Here is a 21,299-nt window from a genome sequence, read left to right as displayed (position 1 = left end):
ATGCAGGGGAACGGGGAGGTATGTCCCCAGAAAGGTCTTTGTTAAAACAGGAGAGTGGGGAGGCCCATCTCCCAAAGGGCTATTGCAAAACAGGTCAGGGAAGCATGTCTCGAAAAAGGTCTATGGCAATACACAAGCGGGGAAGCCCGTCTGGTCTGGTATGTCTGGTATGGTACAATAGGAGAGCAGGGAGGTCTGTCTCTAAAAAGCTCTATGACAAAGCAGGAGAGTTGGGAGACAAGAAAGGTTTACGGAGGGCACTTGCGTTGGTACAGATTAATGCATTTTTTGCAGAACATTTTCATCCATGGGGTAAAAGAAAAACACACAAGGATATGGTGATGAAGTCCCGAAAGATGGGAAAATTAAAGAGTGAGGAAATGTAAATCAGAGAGTTGCATTACAAAGGGACATCAAAACCGCACTTCATGTGAACGACCAAGGAGACGATTTTGGAAGGATGCATATGGAACAATGCTGAAACTGCTGCATAGGGAGCTTAGGCTATGAAGAGTTCCATAGACATACTAGATGGTACAAGGGTAGCTATTAAGGTCTACAGATGTTGTTCACAGGGGTGCAAACCCTACCTGGAGAAATGTGTTTCTCAAAGGGGCCAGTAAATGTACAGTCTTGGACAGCAATGTTTTTTTATATAGGTGGGTGTGAAAGGTCGGTCACACTATTTAAAGAAATAGACATGCTTAGACAAGGCCAGATAAATTAAGGAGGTTACACCCGAGCCCCCTAGGATGAGGAATTAGGGACCGGAAGACGGTAATCAGTCCTCGAAATATCTACTCGCCCACTCATAATTGCGACAACATTTTTATCAGGTTGAGCTATTTTTAGCACCTACTAGTCCCATCTGGTGAATAAACTTAGGCTGGAAAGAAACATGTTTTCAGTTCATTCAGACAGTGAATGAGCAATAAAGATGACATTAAATCTTGTTATGGGTTTGGGTCTAGTGAGCGAGTTCAGTTAGTTTTCCTCTTACTGCAATGCATTCATTGTTGGTACACATATGAAAAGTTGAATGATATAACAAATAAGTGTTTTCTAAGAATACATAATTCAGTTTATGCACATAAGTGTTATAGAACTTAAGTTGAATGTGCATGTTAAATACATTACGCTGTGCGCACTAGTATTAAGGTCCACATTTACATGAAATATATTCCATTAACACAGAATGGGAGACAGGCAGCTCCCTGGCCTAGTACAGCACACAAGCATTTTAAATAGGTGGTTTAAACAATGATAAATGTAGTTAAAACAGGTGTGCACCACTCACAACTAATTGTTTGTTATTTTTCTCTAACACATACTATTTACATAAATAGCGTGTAAATTAATATGGCAAATATATCAGGAACTACATAAGCAACATATTTTTTTACACTAAGAAGTGTGATGCAAACAGAGATAAATAGGAGCAAAACAAATCACAACACTTTACTTTGTGATGAGCAAACGACACATATTTGCAGAAACTGTATTTCCAAACATTGTTTGTACACTATATAGTTTTATCAGTAAAGCTGCATGTCAGTGGAAAGGTCTGTGGCCATTTCAATGTAAAATATGCTGATTACAAATTACAGTGTTCCACCATTTCACGCTTTAGTTATGTATTTATAAAAAATTATAGTTTTTAAACATGATTTGAGAAACATTCCAGGCCCGCCCTGAAGACAATGCTGTTAATAAACTAAGTGGCAAGTCAGGGGTCATGTGTATCCTATATGTGGCTAGATTTGTATTATATATGGAATAAAGGTTTAGTCTATTAAATCAAAACAAAATAGTTTTTTGTACAGCAGACATGCTTAACTCGCACATTTGAAGATGCTCTCATATGTGATAATGAAGAAAATGGTGGCTCAATGAATTAAATTATTTGCCACTGGTCACACTATTTGAAAACAGTTTATAGGCCAAGAGCATTACAAATGAGTCAAGTAAATTATTTAAGTCACTAGATCTGCAGGTCTAGTAGAATTTTAATGATTTTTTTAGGCATGCCGGTTGACCCGGATGCTCAATGAGGCACGCTTGACACTGGTTTATTGCAGCACACTATGCCACTTGCATAGTTTGACAGTTATATCCTCATCCCTCATGTCTTAAAATGTTTTTCTTTGGAGTTTTTCAGGTATCAGAACTACTGGGGGGCTAGGAGGAATAGGAAATTGCTGTAAGAGGTGCGTTGAAGCAAGGAAGGCTTACAAGTTTGGTGGTACAATTCTGAGTCCGAACAGTAGAAAGAGGGCAAAATCCTCAAGCGGGCAGTTGCCCGGTTCGTTGGGTTAGCACCCTGCGACTCTGGCAGGCAGTGAGGGGTGAGTATTTAAGCACAAAGTATGTTTTGTAATGTGATGGCACGGATTAAGCTGGTTTGGCACTCATGCTTTCAGGATGAAATATATAGAATCAAGCAGGCAGGTTTGGGGCCAGGGGAACATCATGTAAATAGGAAAATGGCAATCAAATGCTTTCGGAAATATGTTAAGGGGGAGGTAGATGGGAAGAAGTAAGTGCACAGGTTGTCAACTTTGTTACTGTTTCAGGTTCTGTTCCAGGACCACAGGTAGCAAGGATGTCCACCTGGATGGTGGGCAACTCCTTTGTTAAGTGGGCAGATCATCACGCAAGGGCTAGCAGCCACTGGAGAATTTGGGGTACAACAAGGCTTTGGGTGGGAAAAGGGGTGATGAGATGGGGGGAGCTACTTCCATGTCTTAATAGGCTTTTGGTGCGTGAGAACTGTCCTGATATACATCTGCTGCATTTAGGAGAAAATGACTTGATGGTACAGAAAGGCTTGGCAATTATAGCCATGTAGGAGGATCTGAGGGAGCTCATATGGCTCTGAGCAGGCTGCCGCATTATTTGAACCAAATTCATACCCAGAGGGTTTTGTCGTGGGGCAGTCAAGCCCTTACTATGGTTATGTCTAGGAGAAACCTAAATAAAGAAAGGCGTGCTTTCTGAAGGGACACTGGTATAGGTAGAGTAGTTCACTTGAACCTACATCACGAGGATATGAAATGTGCAAAGTTGATGTTGTCCACTTGTCATTCATGAGAATGGAGTTATACCTGTTGTAAGCAAATTGGTTCTGGAAAAGTAGTTGGTCAAAATTACCTTATGCACAGGAGGCTAGGGATGGGGGGGCAGAAATAATGGGGAGGAGGCTCCTTCCCTCCCCTTATTTCTGGGTGTCAGTTGGCTGAAACGTTGCCATGGTTTACAGAAGTTTATTGTTGTTGTCGGTAGGAGTCGGTAGGAGTTCAGGTTGAAAGAGAACGGGTAGGCAAGTCCAAGCCTGGACGACCTAGGAAGTTCAAGGAAGTTCAAGGTTAGGTGGGAAATAGAATGGGTTCAAAGGTTAATAGTCATATAATAAAGGAAAGGGATTTTAGAGGTCCCAGTTACTGTTGACCAGCCATGGTGCAAGTATTCTATTGATGATTTAAGTTGTTTCGATGGAGGGATATTTTACGGGTGAGGGTAGCTTATCATAAGTATATATGTATAGAGAGGTTATGGTTTTGTAAGGCAAAGGCCCAGGTTATGTTGTAATGTGCATCTGTTTCATTAGAGCAGCCTTTTTCACACAAGCTTGGTCTCGGTGGTCTGGGCTGTTCCCCTCTTCCTCAATCATGTTTGAGTGTACACTCTCGGACTTGAGAGCGTCACAACCTCGGGGTTAATACAGAAATATATTCCCACTCAAAAAGTGAAAGCATGCTTGTCAGAATGAAATAGTACTGACAGCATACCCTACACTTTCCCCCTGTAAATTGCAGAAGCACTCCACATGCCAGTGCACAAGACCTTGTCTTGGCCAGAAATTGTCCAACAAAGCCTTTTAATAATAAAATTGAGGTAAGATGGAGCTGCTTCAAGAAGCCCAGGAAGCTCTCAATTACTGACCTAGGATCGCATAGCTCCCAATACCGGTCTCAGGATGAGTGTTGGCTTTTGGGTGGTATTACTGGTGTTACCTCATTGGTCACAAAGCTCAGGGGGTGCTGCATTTTGGAAGATTGTATGGGGCTTAAGGCATCTGCTGCAATGTCCCTAGTGTGCCCAGCAAATTTCATGGGGTTAATAAAAATGTCAAGATAAGTTTGGCGAGTAATGTACTTTGCATAGTCACAGGTTTGGCTCATGATTAGGTAGCACAGAGTGATAATATGCCTCCTGCAAAGCATGTGTAACATGCAGATCACAGAATTGTATTTTCTCTTGATAGTTCAGTGGATTATTAGTTTGTCACAGAGATAATTTTGTTACTTGACCTTCATAAATCCATACTAATATAATAAAGAGAGAGCCCAAACCTTTGAGGCGGGTAATCTTAGGAACCACAGCACCAATTACAATACCCAATACAGCGTTGGAAAGGGCAGTTGCAGCAGAAGGACATAGGCTATGCCCACCATATACACTTAAAAGGTAAAAGAACCGTGCCAGCAAAGTAGTCCCTTGTGGGCGTGCCTGCGTTGTGGTGGGGGTGTGCTGAGGGCTTGACAAACACTGGGGGCGTATGGTACGTTCGCCCTTCATGCCATGTCTCATATCGTGTGCTAATCCCCCATTGCTCCCTTTAAATACCCCTGCACCCCATAATCATAACCCACCCTTACTCCTTAAAATATCCCAACACCCTTAAACACTAACCCATCCTACCCCTATAAATATACCCTGTACCCCAAAACCCAAACCTACCTGAACCCTAAAAATACCACTGTACCCCAAAACCCAAACCTACCCCATAACCCTAAAATACCCCTGTACCCCAAAACAAAAACCTAGCCCTGAACCCTTAAAATGCCCCTGTACCCCAAAACCCAAACCTACCCCATAACCCTAAAATACCCCTGTACCCCAAAACAAAAACCTAGCCCTGAACCCTTAAAATGCCCCTGTACCCCAAAACCCAAACCTACCCCTGAACCCTAAAAATACCCCTGTACCCCAAAACCCAAACCTAGCCCTGAACCCTAAAAATAACCCTGTACCCCAAAACCCAAACCTATCCCTAAACCCTAAAATTGCCCCTGTACGCCATAACCCCAAACTATATCTGAACCCTTAAAATACCCAAACACCCCAAAACATATACCTCAGTACCCCAAAACATATACCCCTATACCCATACTTACCTTATCCAAACATTAAAAAATATGCTTTTACCATTCATGCTTTTACAACTAATTTTGTTGTAAATGTATGCGTGGTAAAAGCATATAAAATGTAATGCCATGCGTTATAATGGCATTGCGGAGTCATGGTACTTTCGTAATGAAAGTATGCGAAGTGATGGTATGCGGAAAGCAAGTTGCGGAATAATGGGTGTTTACCCTCCCCCGGTAAGTACATTGGTGGTACGGCAGCCCACATCTCCAGCAGCATACTCATATTTTTTCACCACCCATTTGAAAAATGCACAGGTCTCTCTCATTAATGGCCAGCACCGACATACACTTTTAGGCACACCTCCCACCACAAGTTCTAGAATTGCGAACTTTAGAGCTGGGGAGCTACGTTCGAATCTCAGCATCAGCTCAACATCCTGTGATTCCACGCAAATCACTTTGTCTCCCCGTGCCTACCACAAATGAATGTGTTCTTCTGTAATGAAAAATTGTGCTCATGCCATGTTGTCGAGTTCGCGCTATATAATATTGCAAGGCAAAATAAAGTAGGGAAACAGGCCTGTCACAGATAAGAAATGCTATCAAAACGAAATCCTACAAAAGAATATACTACTGGCCGGCAGCAATTCATACCCGGACAACGTCGGGACGGGCTGCTAGTTATAATTATAAGAATGATCTGTGAGCTATGAACTAGAATCAAATAGCAGAACCCAAACTGCAAGCCATGTGCATAGAACCTTATTTTTTTCCTTCAATCATTTGGTAGTCTCAAGTTGCTAAAAAGAATTTCTTTGGATTGTAAAAAAATCTTATTAGTGAAGACCACCCCAACCACTGTGCTACATTTTAATTCCAGAGTTTGTATTTCTATAGACCAAGCACTTGTAATATATAATGCCTACCATTATGGAGGACTGTCTGCATAACATGTATATAGATGTCAAGTCAAGTCAAAATGTAAGTTTATTTAGATCATTGATCTTTAAACCACAAAGAATACAGATTTATTTTAAAATAATTACTTAAATCGCATCTTGTTCCCTTAAGGACTATGACGTTCCATATCCTCCATCATGTTTATATTAAAAACAATTTCATACAACAAATAAAATACATTCAAACATCCTTAGGGTAGATTGGCTTCACTAAAACCTGTTTTAAGATATTAAAAAAATACAACTTAACTCTCTATTCCTCACTACTCAATCTGATTCTCCATTTCCTATTCCATGAACAACTTTTTAACAGCCTGGATAAATGTTGCCACCGCAATGGCGATATCAAGGTGAAAGATGTCTGTGAGGAGCTCAATTGCTTGCAGACGGAACCCAATGCTATATTTTACAAATATCGGTCGTAAAAAATGTTTTCGCTGGGCTACTAATTTTTTACAGTCTATTAATATATGCAAGCAATTACATTTCGTACCAATCCTGCATATGCATCTACCCTCTGGACCCAACAATTCCTTTTTTATTTTGTCATTTGACCGAGCTGGGTTAATCCCAGTTCTCACCCTTAAAAGTTCCATCCTAAGCCCCAGATTTGGCAGGGTGTTTAAGTAGGGATACCAATTTTCTTTCCTCCAGCTATTTATCAAGGGTTTCACAGACTCTTTTTTTAACAGATATTCCATGTCATTTGATTTGGACAATTCCTTCCCTAGGAGTTTAAGCTCACTCTTTGATTCTGCAATATACAGGGGCTGCGGGTCCATTTCCACTTTTAAATGATCACAGATGGAGTACAGTTTCTTTCTTATTACATTCGCCCACCTAAGTTCACTCTTCTGATTCTCCTCCATACACCATTGTGACACTTTTAACTCTTCTCCTGTTCCCAGCCGTTTCCAGAACTGTAACAAACCTACTTGTACCTGGACATCCCACGAAGTCACATCTAGCTCTATCCTAATTGACTGTAACATTGATGAGCTAGGTAGTGACAATAGTGCTTTTAAACATTTCCCCTCTTCTCTGTTCCAGGTACTTTCCCCTCCTAAGCATCGTATTTCTGCATCATACTGCATTTGTGGGGGGATCATTAGTTTGAATGCCTTCAACAGTGGTCTATGGGACATGTCACCATAGCTACTATTGAAATTTTTCAGCCCGCAAACTCAAGCTAGGGCTTTAACTTTCTGGGCCTCCAGGTGCGTAGTCCATTTTAGGGACTTGTCAAACCATGTCCCAAGATATTTATAATAGTTAACAATTTCTAATTTCGTCTGCCACAAAGTCCAATTAAGTTTTTGATTTCTGTTACTGAAGCATAGAATTTTTGTTTTATCCATATTCACTGTACGGCGTATAAACACATTTAACTTTCTCTGCAGACCCAACTCCGTTTGGTTTAATATTACTAAGTCGTCTGCATACAGCAACAAGGATACATGCTTCCCACTAACTTTTGGGCTTGCACTTCTATCGGTCATCAAGGAAGATGGTAGGTCTGCGAGAAATATCGAAAATAGAAGTGGGGCTAAAACACAACCCTGTCTTAGGCCGTTATTTATAGCTATTTCCGGAGTCAAACCCCCTCCTAAATCTTTAATGACCTGTGCCCAGTTCTGTTCATGCAACACTTGAATTATTGCTAGGAGCTCCTTCGGAATATTATACCTTCTTAGTGCTTTCCAAAGGCACTCCCTATCCACAAGGTCGAAAGCTGTACGGAAATCAACAAAGCAGCAGTATAATCTGCCCTGCTGTTCTATAGATTTACGTGGTAATGCCCATAGGGCAAAACAATGGTCTATAGTTGAGTGCCCCTCTTTGGAGCCTCCTTGTTCGACCGGTACAATCAAATGTGAATCCACCCAGTCTTTTAATCTGCCCAAAATTATTTTTGAAAATACGTTCACTCCAATATCTAGCAGATTAATTAATCTATAGTTCGTAGGATCGTTCCTATCACCTTTCTTGTATATAGATGTGTGATGTAAAGAGCTGTGGCACCCTACACTGGGAAGAGTAAATGTTGTGAATAAAAGATGGGTAGTCATGTAGTTTCTTGAAGCTCCTTTATTCAAGTAAGATAGTAACAAGATAAACAGGAGAAAACCCCACCAGGAGCAGGATGGTTGTCGCTCAGCCCACTCATTCCAACTGTCACCAGGCATACCAACATTCCACACTCATAATGCACTCTAAGATTCCATACACACACACACATGCAAGCTAGCTAAGCTGCTGTAAATGTAGTCACAACATAAACGCTATAAAAGAAAATACATTCATGCAAGAGAGGGACTATAGAGAGATCATGGGCACAGTTGGAGGGTGGGAGTAGGGGAAACTGTGGAGAAGGTCATGGGGTGGGCTAAAAAGATGGTCACACTAAGCTCTACTGATGCTAAAGCCGGCCCCGCTCAGGGTCGGAACATAAGAAAGTACATTTCATAACAGGACGAAAGGCCCACCAAAGACTAAGCCCAGACATGTTCCATCATAAACTTGATATAGAGTTACTGAGAATAAAGCAGCCACAGTAACTTTCGTGCACGTTTTTTGAAGTAGCTAGCACACAGTGAACTGCTAAATACATCAAATGTATAAAGGAGTAAGCCAACATTAACTTGCATAATGGTGTTTTTGAACTCAACCGTAAAGGCTAAATGGTGCAACTACAAATTCTAGCATACAAGTTTAAGCTTGTGGCTATTAAAGTGTCAGGATTGGATGTAAGTGTCACTGATGATATGGGCCATTTGTAAGCTATTGTTTTTTTCCCCTCCGAAGTTATCAAATCTTTTTTGAGAGTCATAAGACACATTGAACATTTCCATTAAACTTCTATCTGCAGTCTACCAGTCTACATTCAATTTCACACTGAATTACTGCTCACTACACTGATACAGACTGACAGTTAAAATTCTGGAGAACTGTCCTGCCAGAAAACAAGTGTACAAGAAAGAGAGATGAGAACTTACCTCTTCCGGGGCATCGGTTCCGAAGCCCAAGACTGGTATCCGGTTTTTGTCACTCATTGTGATGAAGGAATCTTTGTTTAGCTCCATAGTCTCGCTGGCAGGATTCCTGTATGCAGTTATGGGTTAGAAATGGAAGCTGTGGTGATGCTAGATAAATGTGGTGATGCTAGATAAATAAGTATACAAGAAGTGATGGATGGAATATGTGAATTAATCTCAGCCACTGGTAACTAATTGGCCCACATACCAATCCATCATTATTTTGCACACAATGCCACATTAGATGGACCCATCTATATTCAAATCAGTCTTGGCCCTGCTTTAATGGGAACAGTCCAGCCCGAACTGCCAAGCCATGTCCTCGCTAAACTGGATCACAAGCAACCCAAGGCATAAAAAAGGAATTAACCCACTACCTAGATATTTGTTAACTAATGCACTGTAAATACAATCCTCAGCACACGCATGAATATACAAAACATTTAATTATTAATAATCGCACACAAAAGAATGTTTTGTTTTTTCCTGGTCTTTGTCTTTAATTCTCTATGCCCAGCCAACATGTGTTTTGTCGATAGGGCTAAAAAAACATGATAATACCAATTTCAAATTCCAGTCATATACATTCTACTGTGCACTACATTTTAAACATGGTGAAGAGACACATCACCACTGTGCAGTTTCTTGTTTGGTTGGTGTACATATACAAAGGAGAAATCACAACCTATTACATAAGGTGGAAACCCATGTATCAAATATTTTGTGTACAACAATATTAAGACCTTGTACTATTGTCCCCTCATTGTGTCGTGCCAATTCTGTCTCATTGTACAAGTAATCCGTTCTGTGGTGCCCAACAATTCAATCTCTCCAAATCCACCAAAACTATTCCCGTCACTATCGAGGACCAGCATGAAGACAAGTCCCCACATCTTCTTGTAAATTCCACAGGGCCTACCTGTCAGGCTTGCCAATTCAACATTTTTCTCTCACCTATAATGGAGAGTGAAACAAAACCAATATTCTTGATTTATTATGTGGATCACACCAGCTCATCCCGTGTATAACCCTTCAGTCATACTTCCATAAATTAGCCTTGCATCCTTTACCTCTCCGCTAGTTCTACTTCTGTCCCGGCTGGTCATATATTTTTGTGTCTTTTCCAGAGTAAAGTTAAGCTCCAGTTTTGATTCCCACGTCAATCTAATTCCAATACTACTTAATAACAGAGTCCATAACATTTCCTTATAAAGCGTATCTGTAACGTGTGTGGAACTATTAGCATCTTACCCAATTTATAGGTTAAGTTTGAACTGATTTCAGTCGAGTCTAGTGAACTGTACTCCGAATTCTCAATTTTCACTGTCATTTCCTGCAAATTAAAGTACCCAAACAAATCCGTTTTAGTTTTACCGCTGTAATCCATGCGTACTCCTGACTCAAATAGCGGGTTCAAAACCAGCCACCCAAAAATCCATACTTACATCATGCAAAGCACTTGATGTATAAAGCAATATTCAGAATACTACCTTTGAAAAGAATACATTCAACATTCATACATACAACACATTCAATCACACAACATAAAACTATATGGTTAACATTTACATTAGAAAGGTATCACACTGAATGACACGAAATCAAAGGTTTGTGCAACAATTCAGTGTGATACGACATGTGTTCGACCTGGCATCCTTGGCGTGGTTTCCCCCTATCTTTTTTCCTCTACCACCTGTATTTTTGATGCTGTGCTGTATTTCGTTTTTGCTAGTTTAGATGCTTTGGGCACTTTGCCACTGCTGTCCAGTGTCAAAGTGCAAGTGCTCCCTGTGTAAATTGTTATTGTGATTGGTTATCCATTATTGGCATATTTGTATTACCAAGAAGTCCCTAGTAAAGTGCACTGAGTGTGCCAGGGCTGGTGATTCAAATGCTACCAGTGGGCCTGCAGCACTGATTGTGCCACCCACATGAGCAGCCCTAAAATGGTGTCTCAGGCCTGCCACCGCAGTGCCTGGGTGCAGTCTGTGAACTGCCATGTTGTCCTGGCAAGTGCCCACACTTGCCAGGCCCTACCCTTCCCTTTCTATGCACATAGGACACCCCTATAGTAGGCCCAAGGTACCCCCCTGGGCAGGGTGCAGTGCAGGTGAAAGATAGGACATGTACTGATGTGTGTAACATGTCCTAATAGTGAAATACAGCCAATTTCGTTTTTCACTATTGGGAGGCCATCTTGCCCATAGGATAGAATGGGGAAGGCTGTGTACCATCATACCAGCCTATCTTCCCAAAGGAACAAGATGGAGACATGGAGTCTGGTACCCTTGAATTCAGAATTTAATAACACATCTTTTTGTGCGGATGGTTTTTAAATCCTTTGCTTAGAAATGGCACTTCTAGAAGATGCTATTTTTCTGTTCAAACCTTCTTGTGTGCCTCTGCCTGGTTGTGGATTGAATGTATGGATTTGGGGAGTGACAGGGGCTGGTGAGGTGTCTTGGCTCCAGGAGTCTGGGTGTGTAGCCTTAGGCTGAATAGGCCCTTCTGCATTTAGAGAGGTGGGTGGGGAAATCCCTGTAGCTGAGTTGGGCTGTGCCTGCCTCCACAAAGGACTGGCTCCACCTCCTGCTGGGCGTCTGAGGACCCTGGCCCCCTTTCCCAAAGGAAGAAGTTGTGCACTGGCAGAGTGCCCCCAGGACTGGTTTGAACTGGTTCCAGAACCCCCAAAACATGAAGAACAAAGCCTTTAGGGGTATAAAAGACAGAGGACAGAGACCCCTTGAAAATCAGACAACTTCTGGATCAAGAGGAATCCCTGCTGGAGAAGATCAGCAAAAGAGTCTGAGGAGGAAGACTGCCCTTGCTGTGTGTTCTGGGGCTGACCTTCAGTAGCTGTTCTGCAAAAGAGGGCGGACAGGGGACTTTGCTGTGTGCTGTGTCCTAGAAGAAGATCAAAAATCTCCAAGGGCAAGGAGAGAGCTGGCCTCCTGTTATTGGAAACCCAGGGTCATAACAGTTTCCACAACAACCTTGTTTTTACTCCGCTATGCGCTTGTCCCTGCGCACAGCCTGTGCCCTTTGTGAAGCCTGCTGGGACTGTGCGTGATTGCCCCCTCAGATCGACTCTGGGACTCGGTGTACGTGTCGGCACACAGCTGTCGCCGGTCGCGCTGCCCCAGAGTCGTCCCTTCAACTTTGAGTCCAACCGGCACAGTAGGATCTCTGGGGGGGGGGGTCTACCTTTTCCCAGGGGATTTGCCTACATTCCTCGCTGTGGTAATTATTTGCCCGGTTCTCCCTTTCATAAGGAAGTTCTGCCCGAGTTCACCGCAGCAGGCCGGGTTTGCAAAGAGAACCAAGAATCGGGGGAAAACTTCACCGCTGCTAGCCTAGGTCCCGACACCGTCATCGGTGCACCGCGGTGCATTTGGGTCCTGGCCTTAGGGATTCCGGCCGCGTCATCAGCCTACAGCGCAGTGATTGGCTCCCGCCTGCCAGAACTCCCGATGTGTCATTGTGGGGCCGTGCTGGTATTCGTCCCCGACTCAAGGGCTTCCCCACGTGCACCCAGGAAGCAGAGCGGCCCGAGAGAAAACCAGACTGAGACCGACCGAAAGCCTCGCCTTCCCCGCAGAATCCAAGGTAACCAGCGCTGGAGGTAACGGTGTGTGCTGAGTAGTAGTACTGCCCGCATCTCTTCTTAGGGGGTAACCTTCAGAAGCCAGCACGTCCCGCGCCACCGGCAGGGACCTTTGCTACATCGAAGGGCTTGGTGGTAATTGAAGCCTGTTCGTGGTCTAGTAGAAGAAAGAGACAGCAGTGGGGACATCCTTGAGTACACTGCGTTACTCTACAGAGCAGGGGCATTGCTGGGCGGGAGGCACCTTCCTTCCCCCATTGAAGTGCTAACTGTGAATGCCCAAAGATTAATAAGGTAAACTAGGTTACAAGGATGTACTGCGAGGCCACAGTTTAGAAGGGACAATACTGAAGTGAGCTTTTGCGAGGACCAGCAAAAAGAACTATTTTTAAAGACTGAGAAACTTCCTATTTATATGTATGTGCATTTTGCTAACATTTTGGTCTTGCCTAAACTAGATAAAGATATATATATTTTTATAAATACCTGTGTAGTGTCAATTTGTGGTGTTTCACTGTGTTACTGTGCGTGATAGTGCAAATACTTTACACATTGCATTGGGGATAAGCCTGTCTGCTCGTGCCTAGCTACCAAGGGGGTGAGCAGGGGTTATCATCAGTGTGTGTTTCCCCCTCACCCTGACTAGAGTGGTGGTTTCTGCCTGGCTTGGCGCAAGCCCCAGCCAACCAGAAATTCCATTTCTAACAACATGTGAGCAGTTTTCAACACGATCAGTGATCATGCTAAATTTGATTACCACAGAATAACATTTGAAAAGAACAGTGGCATTAATTATATAGATTTACACAAATCCTACCCCTTAGACTCTTTAGCCCCTCCATAACTTGGTATTTGAACCTAATAAGTGAGTTATAAACAAGTGTGAGTGTTAGACCTGGCACCTTGGCGTGAGTCTCCCTTCCACTTTTTGCTGATGTGCCTCAGATGTTTTTGCTTGTGTTCGACGCTCAGGGCACTGCGCCACGGCCAATCCGTGCCGCAGTGCAAGTGCTCCCTATATAAAGTGTATCCGTAATTGATTTCCATGATTGGCTTATTTGGTTTACTGTCAGTCCCCAGTAACGTGCACCAGGAGTGCCGGGGCTTGTAGATACAAATGCCGCTAGTGGGCCTGCAGCGCTGGTTGCGCTACCCACCGAAACGGCCTCGTAAAAGATGTCTCGGGTCTGCCACTGCAGACCCTGCGTACAGTCTGGTAATGTCACGCTGACTATGCAAGTGCCCACACTTGCCAGTCCCTAAACCTTCCCTAACCTTCATATCAGTCACCCCTATGGTAGGTCCAAGGGCAGGGTGCATTGTAAGCGTAAGGTAGAACAAGCCCTGATGTGTGGCATGTCCTAGTAGTGAATTACCGCCCTTTTTTGTTCTTCACTATTGAAGGGCTGCCTGTTCTCTTAGGCCAAGGTGAGCAGCTGGAACTATTACGCGCTATAGTCCTGGCCAGCTCATGGAACACGGTGGCATGTCGAGTTTGGTATGTCTGAACTCAGACTAATAAAATACTTCCTTTAGCAAGGTTTATTTTAATATCCTGTGTTTGAAACTGCTACTTTTAGAAAGTTAGCATTTGCTCGCCTGACTATTTCAGCCCGCCTCTGCCAGGATGTGTATCTGCTGTCTGGGTTTGTGTGAGTGACATGGCTGGGGAATTCCCGAGGACAGTCGGGGTGACCAGTTGGTGAATAGAGTGCTTACACCAGGATGGGTGGGCGGAGTAGTCCTTGACTCTGAATAGGGTTGTGCTCCACCACCACAATGCTGGCTCCACCTCCTGCGGAGCGTCTGATGTCCCTGCCCTGCACCCTGAAAGAAGACGGCAGCGTCCTGTCAACAGAGTACTCCAAAACCGGGTTGAACCAGGCTCAGGCCCCCTGGCCTGCCAAGACAAAAGAAACCGAGTATAAAGGTAGGAGCCCTGCTCCTAAGAAATTAGATCCAGTTGTGACCACGACAAACCTCTGCCCGACTAGAAGGACCAAGAGAAGCTGAGGAAAGGAAACCTGCAGTGGTGCCTTGCTGAGGACGGAGAGGAAAAGACCAGAGAGGACTTTGAAGACTTGTGCCTGAAACTATCTCCAAGGACTTGATCACGAGCTTGCCCCCTGAACGGAACCCCAGGACCATTGGGTTCTATTCTGCCTGTGCCCGTTTGCTGTTGGGCCTTTAGTTCTTATTCCCTCGCCAGAGTTGTGACTCGGGTGCCTTCGCCCTCTAAGGTCGTGACAGCTCAGAGCATGGTCGCCCCGCCGCAGAGAGCCCCGCTCAAGCTTGAGTCGCTCTCCGCTTCAGTGCCCAGCCGCCCGCTCTCCTGTCACCTCGCCTGCTACAGAGCACGCTGTGCGCCTCTCATCTTCTCCCGCCGTAATCTGCACGGAGAGCATCTGATAGCCTCGGACGGTCCATACGTCGTAACGTACTCGACTGTCTCGCTTTGCCTTCCTGCATACCAAGGCCGTGCCGCACCTCAAGAAGGCCTTCCGTACTGTGGTACCGAAGGTCCGGTGCTGCACCCGTCTGCCCGAGAACGCGACACCCCACACAGATCCACAGGTACGAACTGGTGTGCTAAGTAGTAGTACGCCCCGCAGGCCTGAACGGCGCCTCACCCCGTGAGCTGCATCAGATCCCGGATCGCCACAACCCTCCACACCGTCCCGCTCACCCGCCCCACACCTCGAGGGGACTCCGAGCCGGATAGATCCTTTGGAGAACTGTTGGCCTCATCCAGGGTCCGCCCTCACCAGTAGCCGCGCCTGAAACGCCTTGGACACTCATCGCAAGGTACCTTGGAACTCTATCCCGAGTTTGAATCGGATCCAGGGTCCGCAACGTTTGTTTTCCCTGTCATCGTACCTTGCTAACCAAGAACACTTAAGAACAATTGCCTATTTAAATCTGGCGGCCTTCATTCGCTAAACGTTATATGGTCTTGTGATAATTCTGCATATATTTTTACATAAAGTCTACGTATTTTTGATACAATCCTACGACTGGTGTCCGTTTGTGGTGGGTCAGTGGGTTTCCTGTATGTGATCATAAATGCTTAACTAACTATCGCCCTGAAGATTAGCCTTGTCTGCTCGCGCCACACGACCTAGAGGGTGAGCAAGGGTTATTTCTAAAGGAGTAGTTCTCTTACCCTGACTAGAGGAGAGGGTCCCTGTTTGTCACAAGTGCATACCTGTGCCAACCAGAGACCCCCGATTCTAACATTGGAGGTAGCGGTGAGGATTCCGAATTTGCATTTATGATTTATGTACAGTAAATTACTGATCACCACGTAGTGAGGCAGACCTATAACGAAGTCACAGATTTATTATCTTGCCGAGAGATCTCGTATCGTCAAACCATGCCTGGTTCACTCCCCGTGAGCGCACCCTCTGTCATCTCAGGACTAGATGACGTCGACTGGGAAGGGCTTGAAAATTACAAAGTGGAGCAGCTGAAAAATTTCTGCCAGAAGTTCAGAGTCGCCCAAACCGGGTGCAAAAACAAAGCCCTAATCATTAAGGCACTGAGCGCCTGGAAAGAATCGAGAGATCCATAGAATCAGCTTTTGGTGGATCCACCAGATAGCCTTGTCGAGGTGCACGGAGGCCTGTCACCAGAGGAGCTGGCAGACAGGAGCTTGCGACCAGAGCGCATGAAGTTGAGATGGCAAGATGAACCGGACAGATGGCGATGAAGGAGAAGAGACTCCAACTAGAGCATGAGATACGTCTCAAAGAATTGGAGCTGAAAGCAAAAAGTTTGGACACAGCTCCTGGTGGCAGCACAACTCCAGTGCAGGTAGAGTCAAGGGTCTACGTACCGAAAGATGTGGTGAAGGAATACTTTAAGCTGGATGACATGGGGAAGTGGTTTCAGGCCTACGAGGTAGCCATGTCCTCCCACTGGATCCCTGAGAAGGATTGGGGAGCGGGGTTGTGGGGGCGGTTTCTGACCGAGGGGCGGGACACCCTGCTAGATCTCCCTTCCGAGGTATATAATTCCTATCCCCACATGAAAGAGGCCTTAATGACCAGGTTTGGGTTAACCCCGGAGATGTACCGACAGAGGATTAGCGGTTGTACTAAGAGTCCTGGGAGTACGTATGTGGAGTATGTGACCTTTTTCTGCAGAGCGCTGGATGGTTGGGTGAAGGGCAGCAGAGTGGATGATTTTCAAGGGCTGCTTGATTTATTAGCATGGGAGCACTTGTCCGCTAATTGTTTTCCTGAGCTTCGCCAGCACCTGATCGATAGCAAGCTGTCCAACCCGAGGAAGCTTGCTGAGGAAGCGGACAGCTGGCTCAGCACCAGGATCCACAAGGGTCCAGTGGGAGACTCAGCCAAAGGTGGGCAGGGTCCCCAGCAGAAGAGTGGGGGGGACAGGGGAAAATAGAAAGGGTTCCAAAAAGGCCCCCAAAGTAATTCCTAAGGGAACCAAGGGAAAGGCTCTCAGCCTCCTCCACCCCCGAAGCAAAACGGGGCCCGACAGGTAAACCTGTTCAAAGAGGGCCCATCGCCTGTTATAGGTGCGGCGACCAGGATCACATTGCCACTGATCCTAAGTGTCACTTATATGGAAAACCCGCACCCACTGGTGCTCCCCCCGGCAAATAGCTAGCGTTAATTTTGGGGGAGAAGTAACAGTCCCAGAGGGTGAGGATCCCGTAGAGAAGACCCTAGTCTCGCTAGGAGACAGTGAGATGGTCCCTGAGAACTACCTCCCCAGTAACACTAAGAAATATGGGCAGGAAGTGACCATCAACGGTAAGAACGTGGAGGCTCTTCGAGACACAGGAGCCAGTGTGACTGCCGTCCGGCAGCACTTGGTGTCTTAAGAGCAGGTGGTACCGCACGCCTACTGTAGGGTTGTCAATGCTGATAATTCTGAGAGCCAGTGTCCGATGGCTCAGGTTCCCTTTGAGTGGGGGGGGCTCAGGTACTCTGCAAGTCGTTGTGAGGACCTCCATGCCTGTAGATTGTCCTCTAGGGAACGATTTGGAGAACTCCCATTGGGGAAAGGTGGAGAAAACGACTCATCTGCGGATGGTGGGTCTACCCGACTGGGCATGCGTGACTACCAGGTCCATGGCAGCCAGTAGGGGTGTTGAAGGAGTCCTGGAGCCTGAAGGAAAGGCCCAGGAACCGGCCTTAGAGAGAAGGCACCGGGGTGTGGACAGCTGGCCCCACTGTTCCCACGGACCAGGAGGAAGCAGACCTCGAGGGGGATACCCTGGAGCCTACCGGGGAACAGATTGCCGAACTGGGAGACCTGCCTGAGCTTACCCATTGGCAGCAAGAAGGAGGTCCCTCCAGGGAGGAATTCTGCAAGAAACAGAGAGAGTGCCCTTCTCTCTCGGGTATGCAGCAGCAGGCTGCAGACCAGGCCAATGGTGTTCAGTACGGAAAACACTTGATCTACTAGGAGAACGATCTCCTGTATTCAGAGCCTAAGCCTGCTGAACCTGGGTCAGCCCGTGTGCTGGTGGTACCCCAAAAGTTCAGAGCCTTCCTACTGGGGCTGGCTCACGATGTACCGTTAGCAGGACATTTGTGGATGGACAAGACCTATGACAGGCTTGTTACCGACTTCTATTGGCCCCAAATGCACAGAAGTTCAGATGCTCACTGTAGGACTTGCCAGACTTGCCAGGCAAGTGGTAAGTGTGGAGGGAAGAACAAGGCTCCCCTCTAACCATTCCCCGTCGTCAGTACCCCATTCCAGCGAGTGGGAATTGACATTGTGGGGCCTCTGGACCCCAAGACCGCCATGGGCAACAGGTTCGTCCTGGTCTTGGTGGACCATGCCACCCGGTACCCGGAAGCCATCCCTTTGAGAACAGTGACGGCCCCCGTGGTGGGACGAGCGCTGATGGAAATTTTTTCACGAGTGGGATTCCCTCTAGAGGTGGTGTCTGACCGGGGCACCAATTTCATATCGAAATATATGAAGTCCCTTTGGCTAGAGTGTGGTGTAACCTACAAGTTCACCACCCCTTACCACCCCCAAGGAAACAGGTTGGTTGAGAGATTCAACCGAACCCTGAAAGGCATGATCATGGGCCTAGAAGGACCAATGAGGCGTAGGTGGGACGTCCTCTTACCATGCCTACTCTTTGCATACCTAGAGGTACCACAGAAGTCGCTCGGGTTCAGTCCCTTCGAGCTTTTGTATGGTCACCCGGTCCGAGGACCTCTGAGTCTGGTTAGGGAAGGCTTGGAGCATTCTCCCAGAAAACCTCCCCAGAATGTAGACAGTTACATGCTGGCCTTCCGAAACCAGACCATGCGATTCAGACAACTTGCTGAGGCAAATCTGGAAGCCAGCCAGGAAGAGATGAAGCGGTGGTACGACCAGAATGCCACTCTGGCAGAGCTTCAACCTGGACAAAAGGTGTGGGTCTTGGCCCCAGTGGAGCCTTGTGCACTTCAGGATAAGTGGACAGGTCCATTTGAGGTTGTAGAGCGCTAGAGTCCTTTCACCTACCTGGTGAACTTGCAAACTCCAAGGAACCCTTTGAGGGTCCTACATGTTAACCGCCTTAAGCCCCACTTGGAGAGGTCTGAAGTGGGCATGCTCTTGGCAACCGATGATGGAATGGAGGAGGAGAACGAACCTCTTCCGGACCTCTTGGTAGCCTCTGAGAAAGATGGGTCAGTGGATGGAGTTAACCTCTCACCCTCCCTGACCCCTGAACAACAGAGTGACTGCCGCCAGCTGCTGGGGCAGTTTCCTAATCTGTTCTCCCTGGTTCCCGGTGTCACAGATTGGTGCGTCCATGTTGTGGACACGGGAGACAGTTTGCCAGTGAAGCACAAGGCTTACCGCGTGACTGACAGGGTAAGAGCCTGCATCAAGGAGGAAGTCTCGAAGATGTTTGCCCTTGGGGTGATTGAGTCCTCCAGCAGTCCTTGGGCCAGCCCAGTGGTCTTGGTCCCGAAGGCTGCAACGCCGGGAGCCACACCCGAACTCCGGTTCTGTGTGGACTATCGAGGACTCAATTCGGTCACGAAGACCGACGCGCACCCCATCCCCAGAGCTCATGAGCTCATCGATCGGTTGGGGGCTGCTCGGTATCTCAGCACGTTTGACTTAACTGACGGGGTGAAAGAGAGGTCAGCGTTCTCAACCCCAGACGGGCATTTCCAGTTCAAGGTTATGCCATTTGGGATGAAGAACACCCCTGCCACCTTCCAGGGGTTGGTCAACCCGGTGTTGGTTGGACTGGACGCGTTCAGTGCCGCCTACCTGGATGATATCGCAGTGTTCAGCGGTACATGGGAAGAACACTTGCGACTCCTATGAGAAGTGTTGTCTGCACTGCGCCAGGCAGGCCTCACGATCAAGGAAAGCAAATGTCAGATCGGGCAGGGTTCCGTAGTGTACTTGGGACACCAAGTTGGGAGCGGCCAGGTGGCGCCCCTTCAACCCAAGATTGAGACCATCCTGAATTGGGAACCCCCAAAACCCAATCGGAGGTGAAGGCCCTCCTCGGACTCACCGGGTACTACAGGAGGTTTGTCAAGGGGTATGGCAGCATCGTTGCCCCCTTGACAGAGCTGACTTCGAAGAAGCAGCCCCGGAAAGTGATCTGGACTGACGCCTGTCAGGAAGCATTCGACACCCTTAAAGCGGCCATGTGCACGGCGCCCGTGCTCCTGGCTCCTGATTTCTCCAAAGAGTTCCTAGTGCAGACAGATGCTTCAGAGCATGGGGTGGGGGCTGTTCTTTCACAAATGACTGAGGAGGGCTGGGACCACCCTGTAGCCTTCATCAGTCGGAGGTTACTTCCACGGGAGCGTAGGTGGAGTGCGATTCAGAGAGAAGCTTTTGCTGTGGTCTGGCCCTTGAAGAAGCTAAGACCCTACTTGTTTGGGTCTCACTTCCGAGTTCAGACAGACCACAGGCCCCTCAGATGGTTGATGCAGATGAGGGGTGAGAACCCGAAACTGTTGAGGTGGTCCATCTCCCTACAGGGTATGGACTTTACGGTGGAACACCGTCCTGGCATAGACCACGGCAATGCTGGATGGTCTGTCCAGATTTTTCCGCCTTAGTGATGAGGAACTCCCTGGGGAAGGTTAGTTCTCCTCACCTTTCAGCTGGAGGGGACACGTGTTAGACCTGGCACCTTGGCGTGAGTCTCCGTTTCACTTTTTGCTGATGTGCCTCAGATGTTTTTGCTGGTGTTCGACGCTCAGGACACTGCACCACGGCCAATCCGTGCCGCAGAACAAGTGCTCCCTATATAAAGTGTATCAGTAATTGATTTCCATGATTGGCTTATTTGGTTTACTGTCAGTCCCCAGTAACGTGCACCAGGAGTGCCGGGGCTTGTAGATACAAATGCCACTCGTGGGCCTGCAGCGCTGGTTGCGCCACCCACCGAAACGGCCTCGTAAAAGATGTCTCGGGTCCGCCATTGCAGACCCTGTGTACAGTCTGGTACTGTCACGCTGACTGTGCAAGTGCCCACACTTGCCAGTCCCTAAACCTTCCCTAACCTTTATATCAGTCACCCCAATGGTAGGCCCAAGAG

At 46.7% G+C, this 21,299-nt stretch overlaps 1 protein-coding gene across 1 annotated transcript in view; it reads right to left on the bottom strand.

Moving 5' to 3' along the window:
* LOC147734755 (aldo-keto reductase family 1 member C1-like) overlaps positions 1 to 21,299 on the bottom strand; it is a 210,055-nt gene that overhangs the window by 114,688 nt on the left and 74,068 nt on the right. The window contains exon 2 of the mRNA XM_086953034.1: positions 9,106 to 9,211. Coding sequence (XP_086809160.1) covers positions 9,106 to 9,211 — 106 coding nt within the window. The remainder of the gene's footprint in view (positions 1 to 9,105; positions 9,212 to 21,299) is intronic.

This window comes from Lissotriton vulgaris, chromosome 1_2 (assembly GCF_964263255.1).
Source record: "Lissotriton vulgaris chromosome 1_2, aLisVul1.2, whole genome shotgun sequence".
Taxonomy (NCBI): Eukaryota; Metazoa; Chordata; class Amphibia; order Caudata; family Salamandridae; genus Lissotriton; species Lissotriton vulgaris.
This window is presented reverse-complemented; position numbering and strand designations above follow the sequence as displayed.